Consider the following 13,165-nt stretch of genomic DNA (forward strand, 5'->3'; position numbering starts at 1 on the left):
AGCACAGTGGTGGGTTTTCTCTGGGTACTCCGGCTTGCTCCCACAGTCCAATAATATGCAGGTTAGGTTAATGGGTGTGTCTTAATTGGCTGTAGGTGTGAATGTGAGTGTGAATGGATGTCTGTCTCTATGTGTCAGCCCTGTGATAGTCTGGTAACCTATCCAGGGTGTTCCCCGCCTCTCTGAGAGGCCCCAACCCTGTTTACTGACCCAGTGTCAGCTGGAATAGGCTGATTGAAGTTTTACCTCTTCAGACCTCTAAACAGTTATTCAAATGAAACAATCTGTGAGTTAAAGCGCAGAAAATCACTCTCATATATACACATGAGGCATACTCAACCCATGATGAGTGGTCATGGCCACTAGTTTAGGGTATAAAATGCAGAAAATAGTGTAGAATGCCCTGTATGGTTTCTCAAGAGCCTGAGGTCATGGTTTGAAATTGCTTGTTTTCTCCTTCCAACAGCCCATAAACCAAAGATATGCAATTTACAGTGATGTAAACAGGGTTGGGGAAGATACTTGTGTTAGATAAGAGAAAAAATACCAATAATAATAATAATAATAATAATAATAATAATAATAACCAATAATATCATTTCTAATACCACAGAGATAAATTGACATTAAGGGCATAGTATTTAATTTTTTTTATTAAAAGATAAATATAGTAAGGCCATAAAATGAAAACAATGCCATATCTGGTTAGGAGCAGAGAACAGCAGAATGACTGCCGTGAACACTGATAAAAAAGAAATGGTGAGAAAGTGTAGCTGGTATTGATACTGTGGAAAATGCAAATTGAAAGTCTTTCTACTATATTAGAATCAATTTGGATTGATAAACTGATGTTTTTGACAACTTTACAAGCTACTTGAAACCTATGCAAGCTACCAATTGCTTCACACTGAAAGAAGCTCAACTGCAGTAAAGCTATCCTTAGAAATCTGATTAACTAAAACTACTTTGTAAAAAATGATCAAATTGACAATGTACATGTGGTACAAAATTTTAACAAAATAAATTAAATTAAATGAATAAAGGAGTCACATGCAAGCAAAATAAAGAAATAGATAAATTAATAAATAAAAATAATGAAAATAAAAAAATAAATGAATGAATAAATCAATAAATACATGAGTAAATAAATAAATAAAATATGAATGAAAGACAACTTTTGTTAACAACAAGCATTTATCAATACTTCTGACTAATTGTGGTCGAAGGGAATTCGATTATACGAGAGAAAAAATACAAATTAAAAAAATCAATAATTTCCTTCAAAGGCCCAGAATTGTTTGGAATTTCTGCCGTCAAGGGTGAAAGATTCATTTCAGCATTTGTGGGGATATCTCTTATTTTACTGACTTGATTTCTTGGATTCTGGCAAATGTTTCTGCACCAGTTTGTTCCTTTTCTATTTCATTTATGCTAGAAAAAATAATGTAAATGAATGTAGTTGAACTACCAGCAAGCTACTGTGAATAGTTGTAAAACTACTAGCTCACTTGACCCTTTGCTAAGCCCCGCCCCTTTGTGATGGCCCATCAAGTTGTGGGAGCTAGCACGGAGCCCACATTGTCACTAACTGCACTCCCTGGAGAAATATTATCAAATTTCTCAAAAGATGAAAAGGTGATTTGAGAGAAAAGCAGACAGAGGAGTCTATAATATGTGTCTGAAGAATATATCAGAATGCCAAACTCACATAGCAGCAAAAACAAGATAAAAGTGAAAATGTTGTTGATATTCAACCAGATGTATGTCATGGCAGTGTGTGCAGATGAACGGTATTTCGTTTTCCCCTGCTGCACTGCCAGACACCAGAACTCCGCTGGCGGATGGGCAGAGATCTCCAGGGGAAGCCAGTGTCTGCACACACAGTTGGTTGAATATTGCAAAAGTTCACCAGTGAAAAAAGTGGGCCTTTATTCAGTGTTATGATCATTAAAAAATGAACAGCATGTGCGTATATTAAGTAGGCTATACCTTCAGTAACCTACTTAGTTACCAAACCCTACCTCAGGCAAGATACTGAACTCCAAATTGCTCCTGATAGCTGTTCCATTGCTGTGTGAGAGCATACCATTTACAATTACATCCATTTACCATTACACTTATCAGGGTTTGATTTTGGTTTCGGAACAGAGAACAAATGGCTATTTCCCTTTGTCAGAGCTGGCTGATGCCACACGATTTGGCCAGTCTGCATTTGAGGGGCAGGACTTAGTGAAGGGTCATTTAAAAGGAGTTAAAAAATTACCCAACATTGGTTATAAAATTGAGAAAAATGGCAAATCCTCACATTTTAGAAGCTGGAACAAGTAAATATCTGCTTTATACTTAAAATGAATTACTAAAAAACATAAATTATCATTGTTACAGCTCAGAGGAATTAGTTTTGTCCACCACATATTGTTCTGGTGAATAGATGTTCAGTGAACAAGTACATACTTTCAGGCTCCAAGGCGTCCTTGAAAAAAAAGAAAGATGAATAATCTCTCAAGTGTGACAGAGAGCTCATTGTGTTTTCTTTTTGCAGTTTGGTGCTAGCCAGACATTGCCTAATTAGTAGCTAATTATTACCAGTAGTTAATTATCTCAGATGCCAGGAAGCCAAAAAAAAAAAAAAGAAAGAAAGAAAAGAAAAGAGACAGAGCTGGCAAAGCGACGGATAGAAGAGAGAGGGATCCCCGTAACACAGACGAGACGAAAGCCCTCAAGGTCACTGCCACTCTTTGGAAAACAAGTGAAACATGATTAGGGATTAGGGGATGTTTTGGAGCTCTGTTGTCGAAGCTGCCTCCCTGTTGTCCCGTCTGCCCATCTGATCCTCTCCTCTTTCTTCTCTGGCTTTCTCCTTCTCTCTGATATCTGTCTTTCACGGCTCGTTTTTGCATCCTGCCCTGAAACATTTGCCATACCTCACTTCTGAACGCTTTCTTCCCATCTGCTCAAGGTTTTGACTTGCCAAATTTCCCTCCTTTTCTTCTCCTTTCTCTCCCTCTAACCCTCGTCTCGTTTTCTGTGCGTCAGGATAAACTCTCAGAGGAAGTGCAGAAACAGCATGATGGCCCCGAAGAGAATGGCTCCCTGCCGCAAACGGAGCCAGACCCAGGGCTTGATCCTGATGCCAGCCAAGCAGAAGAGGACAAAGACAAAACCAAACTCCTTCTGGATCGCCTCAAGGCCCTGGAGGTAACTACCTCGCCACCTTTACCACTTTCTCTTTTTTTCCTTTGTCTCTACATACCGTCTTTGTTCTTCTGCCGCTTCCTTCCTCTTCATCCACACTTCCAGCCACCCCTGGCTATCCTTTGTGGCCAGTCTGTCTGCCAGTTGTCAGAGTCCCTGCTCAGTTGTGTCTGAAAGCATGACAGCTCATCACATTCTCCAGTCTTCTTCGTTCGGAGAGCAAAGTCATCCTGTGAGAGTCGCCGCAGGGGCCTTGGGCTGTGCTCCAGCTTTGGTTTGTTTTCGTCCGTGCTCAGGGGATTTGAGCTGCACTCCGACACGAGCCCCCGAGCAACAGCCGAGGCAGGAGCGCAGCCACAGTGACCCACGCTGATTCTTTTTTCTTTTCTGAAGCCACCGGACACATCCTCTCAGATCTCTTCAATTAAAGGACTCAGACTTAATTAAATTAGGCCACAAGCCTTACCTTCTCATTTCTAAGTGGCTCCACATGGCCTGTGGATGTTGGTATGTGACATAACGTCTTTACATCATCTCAAATCATGTATTTTTAGAAGGACAGTAAAGTATTCAAGAAGCTGACACCCCCTTCTAACAAGCTGCTTAAGTATTCTTTCAGTGCACACACATCAAGAAAGAAAAAAAGTCTAACATCTTTTTTCCTCAACACTACACTAATGCCTCCCTGATAGAAAATAGACCCTAATTAGAGCAAAGTGGCAGGTAATTGTCTCTTGCTCCTCAGCTGTAAGTTATCTTCCAAAACTGGCAGGAAGTATGGTCAGCCTGTCCCACCGATCCACCTGATGAAGCGCATTACCTAAACATTACATTTTAAACGGCTTTATCAAAAGTTATCTGCCATTTTTATTCCATTGTGCCGTGCCGGTGATGGATGCACCGCCGGCTAAAGCAGCAGGAGCAAAGCAGAGGCAATACATCACTGCCCTGCGTTGTGCATAAACTCCACTGACGCTAAGTAAGCACTGCCCAGCTCTTATTTCTCCTGCTCAACTGATAGTGTTCATTAACTTGGCAGGCATGCACTGTGGTCTATAACTGGGGCTTAAATGAAAACACTCAGACTTTGGGAGAAATGCCTGCTGGTCATCTTACTTGTTAAATGATGAGAACATAAGTGCTAAAATTACCCATGTGGCCCCAGAGGACTACTTACAAAGTGCTTCATGGTAAATCTTTGGCTTAGAATACATTGCATCATATAGAGACTTATACTGTAGTTTTATAGTACAATTTGTGTTTGTATTTCCTTATCAATACCAAGAAAGGCCTTTTTAATGTTTATGTCAATTGCTAAAGATCATATTTTCACAAGTTTTTGTGTCTTAGTGACTAATGGGAACAACAATTTTTGAAATTGGTCCGCAACAGGAGGGACTGTTGAAGACTTGGGGGAGGAGCGAGCCACTTCCGGTGGATAAACAGGAAACAGCCGATAGCAGGAATTAGCGAGCAGCTAGTAGCAAGAGGGAAACACAAACCTGACAGACACTGTAAAGATGAGCAACTGGGGAGACAAGGAATAGCGCGCCCTCCTTGCACTCGGAAACAAAGAGGCCATTAACTGTCAGATGACGTGGACGGTGAAGAACGGGCCGTTTTACGAGAGAATCGCCATCTGACTACTGCCGCCTGACTAGCCGTGGCTTCCCTCCCACGTCACTGTTGACGTCACACACTGAGCTACATGTTTTGTTACTTGCTCATGCCCCCCATTGCCCCGAAAAAGGCGCATTCTGTATAAACAAAAGTAGGTAGGCGGTATTTTGCCGCACTCCCTGATTTTGTTTTTATACTGCCAATGCTGAAAAAAGACTGATTGGGCTTTTCTGCAAATTTGCACAACTGTCTAAAAAGGGCTATAGAGACAACCACTGACGCTCACATTCACACCTAGGTCCTCAAATCTTACAACAAAGGAAGCTACAGTCTAATTTAACTTCTGGGCACAGCTAAAAAACAACAACCTTAAACTGGGTTTGGGGTTCTATCCCCATAGATAGAATATAAGTATAAACAGATTTTTTTTTACCTGATCTCTTTTGTCTTCCTCCAAAACACTGATCTCTGTAGGGATCCTTTCTATACTGTCAGACACTTAGAGTAACAATCTGAGCCTCTCAGTGGCAAAAAGCACTTTCAGTCTTCATAAATTAGCGATGCCCTGAGTGGTTACATTGCATTGTTGTTCCCATTTTTCACTTACATGTAGACATGCAAACATGGAAAAATAGGATCCAGGTTGAAAAATACCTTCTTACCTGTTAACAATTTAACCAAGTGTTTGAGACATCAAGGATTCCCTTGCTTTCACCTTCAAATCACTGTCATTCATTCATGCACGTTATGTTAACAAGTTCCACAAGCCTGAGAGCTGCCATGAAAACATAATCCATCACAGTAAACATGGTTATTGCTCTGCATTTATCTCTTTGTTCTTGAAGTGACTGCTCACATGTCAGTGTGTGCATTGTGCTGTGCTTGTAGACAATCTCCTGAAGCAGCAGCAGAAAGAAATGGAAATAATCCCTAAAAACTGTGTCACCTCTCAAATGTTATTGTCACATACATGTCTGTCTGTACAGTATGTGTAAGCCAAGAGAGGTTTTCCATTGAATCAACTATAGGATTCTATCAAGGAAACAATGATAAAGGAAAATGTTACAATACTCTCTTTGATAAATCTAAATGACATTGAGATTCTCATTTCAACCTTTTAAAGGCTTTTGTATCATTGACCAATAAAGCTGCAATAACTTTCATGTCAGGTATCAGGTAACATAATACCACTTAAGTTGCATTTTGTTACTTTGGCCCAGAGAGTCAGATAACACTTCAAATAACAGCTACTTCAGCTGCAAAAAGAGTTCTCGTGTAGGTGTAGTACTGACCGAATGGGTGGATTATGAGAAAATGGGCACAGATATGCAGAAACAACCTCTCCTACAAAGGAGGAAGAAAACACTTTTTGTAGAGGTTTTGCTCTTGTTTTTTTTTGTTTTTTTTTGTTTTTTTTTGTTGTGTGTTTCTTATGGTATTTTTGTGTGTGGTCATTTTGTGGGTTCTTGTGGTGATTTTGTGTATTCAGTAAATTTATGTCACTTTGCAGTAACTTTTCATCTCTTTGTAGTCATTTTGTTTCTTTTATAGTCATTTTGTGTTTTCTTGTGGACAATTTGTATAGTCTGTGATTGTTTTGTGTCTTTGCAGTCATTTTGTGTCCTTTTGTGGTTGTTTTGTGTCTCTTGGTACTCATTTTGTGTGTCTTTGTCATCATTTTGTGGTTGTTTTGCTCCATAAATTGGTGTCTCTTTGCAGTTACTTTTCATACCTTTGTGCCATTTTGTGTTTTCTTGTGGTCATTTTGTGGTCATTTTGTATCTTTTTAGCAGTCACATAATAATAATAATAACAACACATTTTATTTATAGAGCGCTTTTCAAGGTACTCAAAGACACTTTACATTGGTTAAAAATGTCTCTTTGTAGTGATTTTGTGTCACTTAGAGGGCAGTTTGTGTCACTTTTTGTTATTATGTGTGTCTTTGTAGTCATTTCGTGTCTCTTTGTGGTTGTTTTGTGTCTTTGTGTGGTCGCGTTGTCCCTTTTTGTTGTAAATGTGTGTCTCTTTGCAGTTACTTTTCATCTCTTTGTTGTCATTTTGCGTCCCTTTGTAGCCATTTTGTGTCTTCTGGTCCTCATTTTGTGTCTCTTTTTAGTCATGTTGTATTTCTTTGTGGTCATTTTGTGTCTGTCGGTATTAATTTCGCGTCTCTGTGTAGTCATTTTGTGTGTTTTTGCGGTCATTTTTTGTCTTCTTGTGGTTGTTTTGTGTCTCTTTGCAGTTACTTTCCATCTTTTTGTAGTAATTTTGTGTTTCATGTAGTTGTTCTTTGTTTCCTGGTACTTGTTTTGTGTCAATTTGCGTCCTCTTGTGGTTGTTTTGCGTCTCTTTAAGGTCCTTTTTTGTAACTTTGTAGCACATTTGCGTCTCTATGGAGTTATTTTTCATCTCCTTGTGGTGATTTTGAGTCTTGTTCTGGTTAGTACTGTACATGTTCGTTTGAGTGTCATTTTGCAGGTGAAGGCCAGGGGGGGCCCTGAAACTTTGGGCCTCTGGGTTTATGCCCAGCAGGCCCATTCATTCATGCCGTTGAGTTGACAAAAAAAAAAAAAAAGGGATTTTATCATGATTTTTTTTAATAGTTTATGACAGGAATATGCCTCATGCGTAAGTTTTTAATTATAGATTAATTAATAAACTGAGATAAATGAAAAATATCTCTAGTTGAAGATATCCCCTAAAAATAGAAATTCCATTCACAAAGACACACAAGATTTCTCTAATTATCATTCATTTCATTTGTATTGCCCATCACCAGGCTTCAAGGCTTTAATTAGTCAGTGTTTCTCCCCAGCATAATTAGAATGTTTTGGGTTGTAATTATGTTTCCCATGTTTTCATCATGGGAATTGGTAGTTTCTACTAAAGGGCAGAGGGCGAGAGAAGCATGGCTGGCTGACAGCTCCTAATATGCTGCCTGCCACTGACAAATTGGAAACTCCTAGAGATCAATAGGGCGCCGCCTCATCGCTTGGCAAGTGGAGGAGATATTCTTATTAGGTCCAAACTCCAAATGGCTCGCTGCTGCCCCAAAGTTCAGCATCATAACTTCCATCCCCTTGACCTTTCTCTCTGCGGTGCTTTGTAAATTTTTTATTGGCCATCCTGATTCAGCCCTGACATATGACCTTTGTAAAGTAACTCTCCCCTTAGCTGCAGCTCTGCTTGATTGCTACATTGCTGTTGTTTTGTTGCATCACATGTAGTCACTGTGAGGTCCGTGCTGCATTGACCCTGAATGTATCTGTGTGTTCTTTGCAGGAAAAGAATTCTGCTTTGGCCTTGGAAAATGAGAGCCAGAGGGAACAGTATGAACGCTGTCTAGATGAGGTGAGTGTTGTTTATCTCGTCTCACTCTGAGACACATTCAAGGACACCATCTGACTCGCCAGATGTTTTACTTGCCTTCGAAAGTTCACAATTGTTTGCTGAATTAGTTAAGACTTCATGTGAACGGAAAGAGCAGTATTATTGAGGTTTTAATGAGGTCCTGCAAAGCACACTGGGTCTCCCACAGGTTGGCAATTTACTCCAACCACAGCTTGAGGGAGGCAGAGGTTAATTTTTGTTATTAAAAATTAATTTAGAAAACACTATCAATTTTTGGGCACTAAAATATCTCATTTTCATGAAAAGGCTAGCATGTTTTAGCTGCACTAAGCTAAACCAAGCTTCAGCATGAGCTGCCTGAAGTCTGATTTATGTTAAAGGTCCAGTGAGTTGGATTTAGGGGGATGTATTGGTAGAAATTGAATATAATATAATAAGTATGTTTTATTTAGTTTATAAAGAAAATAATTATCATCACCTTAGAATGGGGTGGGTATATCTACATAAGTGGATCCTCATCCACGGAGTTTGCCATATTGCATCGCCATGTTTCTACAGTAGCCTAGAGTGGACAAACCAAACTCTGTCTCTAGATAGGGCGATTCATTTTTTCGTATCAACCACCATAGTTAGCCTGTTAGCGACGAGCAGCATCAGAAAAACACTGATTTGTAACAAGACTGCTTTATGGTTTTAAATCACCTGGTCCATTTTTTTTTGGAGAGGAAGAGACCTCTGCCAATAATTCGACTACCAGTACAATCCTCCTGAACAATGAGCACTGAAGGAATTCTATCAGGGAGAAGTTTCAGCTGGTTGTAATTTGCAATTCTCGCCACTAGACACCACTAAATCCCACCAAATCTTTCATACTGTTCCTTTAAAGAGCAGTGAATAAGACTTTAGAGGTAAAAGGTAATAAATCGCAGTATATTGCAACATATTTAAAATTCTCACCCCTATCAATTATGATTCTTTTATTATGAATTTTTAATCCATGGTGGTTTTAGTAAACAGGGAGCTGAGCTGGTAGGTGAAGCGTTCAATATACTGGTCCATCTACGTCCCAACTCTCACCTATGGTCATGAGCTCTGGGTAGTGACCAAAAGAATGAGATCGCAGATACAAGCGGCCAAAATGAGTTTTCTTCATGGGATGGCTGGGCTCAACTTAGAGACAAGGTAAGGAGCTCAGACATTCGGAGGGAGCTCGGAGTAGAGCCACTGCTCCTTCCCATCAATAGGGGTCAGTTGAGGTGACTCGTGCATCTGATCAGGATGCTTCCTGCTGCCTCCTGGTGGAGGTGTTTTGTGTACATCCCACTGGTAGGAGGCCCTGGGGCAGACCCAGAACATGCTGCAGGGATTACACATCTCATCTAGCCTGGGAACACCTGGAAAGCGTTGCTGGGCAGAGGGATGTCTGAGGTGCTTTGCTTGGCCTGATGCCCCTTCTGTGACCCAGCCCCAGATAAGCAGATGAAAATGGGAAAAAAAATGAATGGATGGATGGTGGCTTTATATGTGCACCACTTTCCTCAAGAAAAGCAATTTAAAAATCTGTGACGTCATCACATTGTTAAGTCTATGAGCCAAGCAGGAACTAGGACAAACATTACTGCACATATCCAGTAGGCGTGGAAGAGCGTGGAAGTAAACCTGGAAACTAGAAACTTTTTGGGTGTATGCACCAGGCTAGTAACTGCAGTGGACTGAATAGGCACCATCTTGGCATTTGGTATCTAGTTATCATTATGTATCTGTGGTGAAGACCCACTCCCTATGTAGATATAAACAGCTCATTCTGAGGTAATGTAAACACAATGATTCTTGTTTTCAGGTGATTATACACTAAAGAAAACATAGTTATTATATTACATGCCATTTTCCTCAATATAACCCCCTAAATCCTGCACACTGGACCTTTAAAAACCTTAAAGGCAACCAGAATACTTGTTATTTTTCATGTTTTTTAAAGCACAATTTAATTTTTAATGTCAAAAGGCCTTTTTTGATGCTCATATAACAGCAGAAATGCCAGAGAGGATCTTTTTGCTGGTTAAATCCTCTGCATGTAGCTGTATAGTATACAAATGCATCACCATCATACCTATATTCAATGGTCACAACAGGTTATTGTTGTTATTATTCGTAGTGTGTATTAAAGTCTAAAATTGGGCTGTTAAATAACCTTAACCCAATGTGAACTGGTATTAAAGCAACGGTTTACGTAACAATGGCACTCGTGTGCCCTCTGGTTATTTGTGAGAGCTTGATAAGTGCTGTTTAGGGAGCCACAAGAGGGAAATAAACCAGCCCGGCTCTCGGCGGTGCCTGCTTGCTGAATCACTCCAGGAGGGAGGGAGGGGAGCACCACTAAAGGGAAGTATGTCCAGCAGAGACAAGTTGCCCAATTTGTCCTGGAACCAACGGGCTCAGCAGACTGAGCAGAGCTGCTGGAGGGTGGGAAAGACGGGTGAGAGACAAGGGGGGAATGGAGGACGAACAGAAGATGGGGGGGGGGGGTTCGTGATGCAGCTGTGTTTCCTCCATGGATTGTATATGGGCTGAATTCAGTCCTCGTCTCCTTTCTGCTTCCCTGCCCTCATTAGGATGGCTCAACTCAGCTTTGCTGTGTTTACTTGTCAACTGTTTTCCTATGTGGTTGACTTTTGTGGAAGGAGGGCTTGGTAATGATCCTGTTCTGATGATGGAGGCTGTGTGTTTCTCTCTTAACGACTGCACAGAACAACAGTGGAAAACATTTGCTTTGTAACAGAAGGGACAATTGTTTTTTTATGTCACACCAGCTGCTTGTCTAAATTTTAGCACGTGTACAAGCTCATTTGTAGTTTAATTACTTGTGTCAAAGTCATACAACATTCAAATCCTCTGTCCGACACCATTGTGTGGGGGTTTATTTGATCACTCTGCTATTTTAGACGATGTGTATCTTGCGGTCCCAGCAGCAGGGCTCATTTCACCATATTTACTCTCATTTCTCCTCATTCAATAAACGAGAGCGAGGGCACTCAGAGGAGCCGATGTGGCTTCACACGGTATTAATGAGCAATCAATGGGCAGTAATCGGAGCTGCTTCTGCATCGGCACTGTGGTCTGAAAGTGCGGGCGGGTGTTAGCCGCTGTGAGACCCAGACGCCTCTGCTTCTACATCAGCCTGTCGATACCACCATTAGGAAGTGAGAGTTAAACATTGTAAAAGACGTGTGTGTGTAAAAGAGACACACACCAGATCAGGGCCTGTAATACAATGTGCCATCCCTTAAGCTTATGATAATTCATCTTATGTGTAAATTGGCCGAGGACGTCCTGAGGAAGTGCAGCGTTTAGCAGTGCAAAGTCAGCCTACAGAGGCCTGTAAGGGTCATACAAGGTCATGAACAACTTGTATAATGTTCAATAATGCTTTGTCTTTCTTTCTTTGTGTGTTTTAGGTTGCCAATCAAGTTGTGCAGGCACTTCTCACCCAGAAGGTGTGTGTCTTATTTCCATTTTGCTCCTCATATCAGATCCTTTAAAGGCCCTGTCTATACAAACACAGGTATTTTTCAAACAGATATTTTACCACTGTCCACATAACCTTTGTTTTACAAAATATCTCCATATACACTAGAACTTGCCTGATATCAGACAGATTTGTCAGCTCGTTACACTTCATCTCCATCTTCAGTCTGACAGTGAGTTCTGTGGGGAAGGGCGATTGGATTTTCACTTACTTTTTACGAGAAACCAACTTAGCCATATGAAGCTAACATCATTTTAAGGCCACACTGGTGTGTAACCATGCCAACATACCTGTTTTGTAAGGGTTTGTAAGAGTGGAGTGACGCAAACTAAAACAAACTTATTATTGTGAAGACATGTCTACTTACAACAGCCTCGATAGCAGCGTCTCTCCTGTCTATAGTGCTTGCCATTGTTGTTACATTGTAAGTCACTGGTTCCAGTGCACCACTTGACAATGCTTGACAGTGGCGTTAGTCCCACCTGGGCTCTGAATGGCCAATTCTTTGTCAAAATTAAAGTCATCTGCTACTTTGATGTTTTAATTGTGGGGTACAAATGTACATGTTCTAAATATGAAGGGGGTTGTGTCCTCTGTGTCCCTCCAGAGATCTACGCCTGTGGACAAGAAGCCAAAACCTAAAGGGATATATCAGTTGTCAGAAATATCTGTATTTGTGTAGACAGGGTCTAAATAACCCATTAAGATCTCACATTATAAGAGTAATGACGTATGTGATTAGCAGTGTTTTTATACCTCATACAAATACAAAGACTGAACATAACATGCTCAGAACAAACATTTTCACTGATGCCCTCTGTGTTCTCACTCAGGATCTGAGAGAGGAATGCATGAAGCTGCGAACTCGAGTTTTTGACCTCGAGCAGCAGAATCGGGCGCTGGGTATTCTGTTCCAGCAACGGATCAAGCCTGCCTCGGACCTGCTTCTCCAGGTATGTTGCCCACACAGAGCCCAGCGCTTTGCAACCATTATCGCTCCAGTTAGCATATAGCATATACTCTCTCTCTCCCGGCCTCTGAGTGAAGGTGCAGCTCCTCCAGTAAACAAACCCGAGCGCTCATTCCCATGCATTTGAAGTTGTTTTTCATTTGGGTTGTTATTAGACAGCTCTGGGGTCTCAGCTGGAGACAGAGGCTGCAAAGACGACTGTAAATACTTTGATTTGGAATACAAAAAAACCTCTCTTTTACATCAATCTTTATCAATCTCTCACTTCATCAGAAGCTGTTATTCTGTTTTGAGGCAAAGATAAAGGCCTTAAAGCAGAGATCCGTTGTGTGGGTTTGTTTATCATGCATCACAGTTCAGTCTGGGGTTGCGTGTGTACAGTTTTTTATTTTTATGGTTTCACCAAAGACTCGCTAGTGTACCAAGATGTACATTAAACTTCTGCTAAGTATTCAGAACAGCTTCTAAAAAGGCAAACTTAAATTTCCTCCCTGGTGCCC

At 40.8% G+C, this 13,165-nt stretch overlaps 1 protein-coding gene across 5 annotated transcripts in view; it reads left to right on the plus strand.

The window, feature by feature from the left end:
- Positions 1-13,165, plus strand: part of LOC125884955 (nck-associated protein 5-like) — a 241,421-nt gene that overhangs the window by 173,729 nt on the left and 54,527 nt on the right. For all 5 annotated transcript variants that reach the window (XM_049570270.1, XM_049570274.1, XM_049570271.1 and 2 more), the window contains 4 exons: positions 3,037-3,198; positions 8,101-8,169; positions 11,625-11,663; positions 12,529-12,648. In XM_049570270.1, coding sequence (XP_049426227.1) covers positions 3,037-3,198; positions 8,101-8,169; positions 11,625-11,663; positions 12,529-12,648 — 390 coding nt within the window. The remainder of the gene's footprint in view (positions 1-3,036; positions 3,199-8,100; positions 8,170-11,624; positions 11,664-12,528; positions 12,649-13,165) is intronic.

The sequence above is a fragment of the Epinephelus fuscoguttatus genome, linkage group LG24 (genome assembly GCF_011397635.1).
Source record: "Epinephelus fuscoguttatus linkage group LG24, E.fuscoguttatus.final_Chr_v1".
Classification (NCBI taxonomy): Eukaryota; Metazoa; Chordata; class Actinopteri; order Perciformes; family Serranidae; genus Epinephelus; species Epinephelus fuscoguttatus.